Source organism: Phoca vitulina, unplaced genomic scaffold (genome assembly GCF_004348235.1).
Source record: "Phoca vitulina isolate PV1807 unplaced genomic scaffold, GSC_HSeal_1.0 scaffold87, whole genome shotgun sequence".
NCBI classification, from domain to species: Eukaryota; Metazoa; Chordata; class Mammalia; order Carnivora; family Phocidae; genus Phoca; species Phoca vitulina.
The window spans coordinates 3,208,021-3,211,116 of NW_022589790.1; the positions used below are offsets into that span (position 1 = coordinate 3,208,021).

At 36.4% G+C, this 3,096-nt stretch overlaps 1 protein-coding gene across 1 annotated transcript; it reads right to left on the reverse strand.

The window, feature by feature from the left end:
* Positions 1-985: 985 nt before the first annotated feature.
* LOC116626455 (olfactory receptor 2M3-like) lies at positions 986-1,932 on the reverse strand. The gene is given in 3 exon segments (XM_032395778.1): positions 986-1,342; positions 1,344-1,566; positions 1,568-1,932. Coding segments are annotated over 3 exon segments (945 nt in total).
* Positions 1,933-3,096: the final 1,164 nt, after the last annotated feature.

The window sequence follows — 3,096 nt, forward strand, 5'->3', positions numbered from 1 at the left end:
AACAGTTATTATTTAGAGCTGCTGAGTTTGTGTTCATTTGTTATGCACAAGGAAAAGTAATTCAGTTTCAAAACAACAGAGTTTTAAGAAAAGAGTTAAAATTCAGATAGTGGCTGTTGCTCATAAAACAAAAGAATCCCCAGAATTGTGCTACATTTCATATAAATATAATTATTACACTATCTATAGTGATGTCACACATGACACATGATTTATAAAAAACTCTCCAGACTTCAGAAAACCTAAACTTTTATATTTATAAAATTGATCACTTTTCCATATAATTGTAGTACACACCCTTATAATGATCAGGACATTTAAGCATGAAAAGATCAGACTTTGAGGAATCACATTTCAGTCTCCCATGTAAAAGGCTGATGTCTACAGAAAACAGAAATAAGTAGGAGTTCCCTAATCCTCTGATATCCTGAAGGAGGACAATGTCCATTACAAGATAGACTCAATATGCCTAATGATCAATCTGATGATCTTTTCTCTATCTAGATAAAGTATATTAATTTTTATAATAATCTTATAAATCTATAACTTGGTATATAATTAAGTTAGTTTTTCACTTTAACAAACTGATCTAAACAAGGTATGATATTGGACTCTGGAGAATGTTTTGATTGGCCAAATGTAAAACTACTATATATTAAGAAAAGTTTATCAGTGCCCTGTTTGTATTATGTGGTATTGTGACTGGAAATATCTCTCTGTTGTTAACTGGTATTGAAAAAGACAGACTATACATTGTGCATATTATCTTACAGCAAATATTTACTTATAGCCAAACTTTGAAGTTTCCATAACAAAAGAAATATAATATTTGAACAAAAAAGCATGCTGACAGTTTTTCCCTTTCTAAATCTTGTGTACTTGTCTATAAAACTTTTGATACAAGGATAGGTAAATATTGGGAGCTGAATTGTACCAGCCGAATAGATCAATTTCAGCATAAAGCAAAGAAGACAGAAAAAAGTTATTAGGCAATTTGCTCTCCAGACTTGTTCTTCCCCAACACCTTCATGAATGCTCTGGCCACTTCCTTGTTGCGGAGGCTGTAGATGAGGGGATTCAGCATGGGAGTAAGGATGGTGTAGAAGGCTGACACCATCTTGTCCTGGGTGGGGGAACGATCAGCAACAGGCCGCATGTATATAAACATGGCTGCTCCATAGTACATTCCTACCACCATGAGGTGGGAAGAACAGGTGGCAAAAGCTTTTTGGCAACCCTCCCCAGACTCCATGTGAATGACAGCCACAATAACACGAACATAGGAAGCAATGATTACTGCTACAGGAAAGAGAAGCATAATTACACAGCAAATAAACATTAAACCTTTCAAATAGCAATGTATTAGTGCATGAGAGAGTGAGAAGGGCAGGGACATCACAGAAAAAGTGGGGTATTTCTCGGGCACCATAATATGGGAAAGACAGTGCAACTGCAATGACAATTATACCATCAAGAAAGCCAACAATCCAGGAAGAAACAACCATAACACAACAGATTTTCTGGTTCATGAGAACTGAGTATCGTAATGGGTGACAAATGGCAACAACGGTCATAGGCCATTGTAGCCAACAGGAAACATTCTGCTCCAAGCAGGGACACATATAAGAATATCTGGGCTCCACAACCAGCCAGAGAGATGGACTTCCTTCCAGACAAGTAATTGAAAGCCATCTTGGGTACAGTGGTGCAAATGAGCATGAGGTCCATGAGGGACAGTTGACTGAGGAGGAAGTACATGGCTGTGTGAAGCTGGGTGTCCAGGTAGATGAGGAGAATCATGACAGTGTTTCCAATGAAGGCCACTGTGAAGACACCCACGACCAGAGAAAAGAGGAAGGTGTGGGTGAGGCTGTGATGGAAGATCCCCAGCAGGATGAAGTCTGAGTTGAAGGTCTGATTCTCCCGTGCCATGATAAATGTATTCACTGTAGAGAATATAACATGTGAACAGTGGTCAAGACTGTGTCATGGAAATATCAAGGACTTCTAGCTTAAATCACCACACCTACATGTCTACATATGGAAAAAGTATTTCTCTGAGCATATATTTTTATTTATAAACTAGGAATATTAAAGTTTATTGTTAGCTTGATGTGATTTAAAAAAAATAAATGTAGATAACAACATAGTACGTTTTATCATTAGAACATAAGAGGTTTCCCAAGACACATATAATCTAATTTTAGCAGCTAGTCAACTCAACTGTGTAATGTGGCTTATCACTTCAGAAATACACTAAGTGTCACAAGAAGGCTCATGAATTGCTGGGAATTCAATGAGATTTTCCACTGAATGTAGCATATCACCCTATGATACTAATACAAATTTTGTCTACCAAGGTGTAAAAGGAATCATGTACTAGTGGAAATGAGATTATTCAAACACCAAGCAAACAGAAGACATTGAGAAATCATCAGTTAGAAGCACCTTAAGTAATACTTATTGCTAATAATGGTAAGTTGTAGTGGAAATAGTACCTCACCAATATGCCCATCTCTTATTCCCTCTCTTGGAATCTGATGTACCCATGAGATATTCTGGTATGGGTCGTTTTACTGGAGAAGTAGGCGAGGGTATAGTGAAAAAGCAGAGTTCAAAAGGCTCAAACATTATTTTTCTGTGTAATCTTAGATAATTCAATTCTCCAAGCCTCATTTTCCACTCTGTAAATTTTAGTATTTGTGAATATTAACATTGCAGGGTGGTATTAAGACAAATGAGATCACATATATAATGTACAAGCATAATTTTGAATATAGTTTGTAACATATTTTAAAAATAAATACCATTGAAGAAAAGAGAGATGGCTCCTCCTTTATCTTTAGACTATTTTCCTCTGTATAAAATTAATCTCTCTCATTTCCTTAGCAAGAGTCTTGCAGGGGATTTCTTCACCTACACAGTAGCGTATTTTTGATTTCCTACTTTCACAATCATTTTTTTTTATTCTCTTGTTGCTCTCTTCAATGATCAAGGCACTGGCTTCCTTTCTTTCTATTTGCATGGGCCTTCCCACCTCTGAGAGTCATTTAGAGAAGTGTGCTTGATGTTTCAGTTTGAGGTTTTGGAAAATGA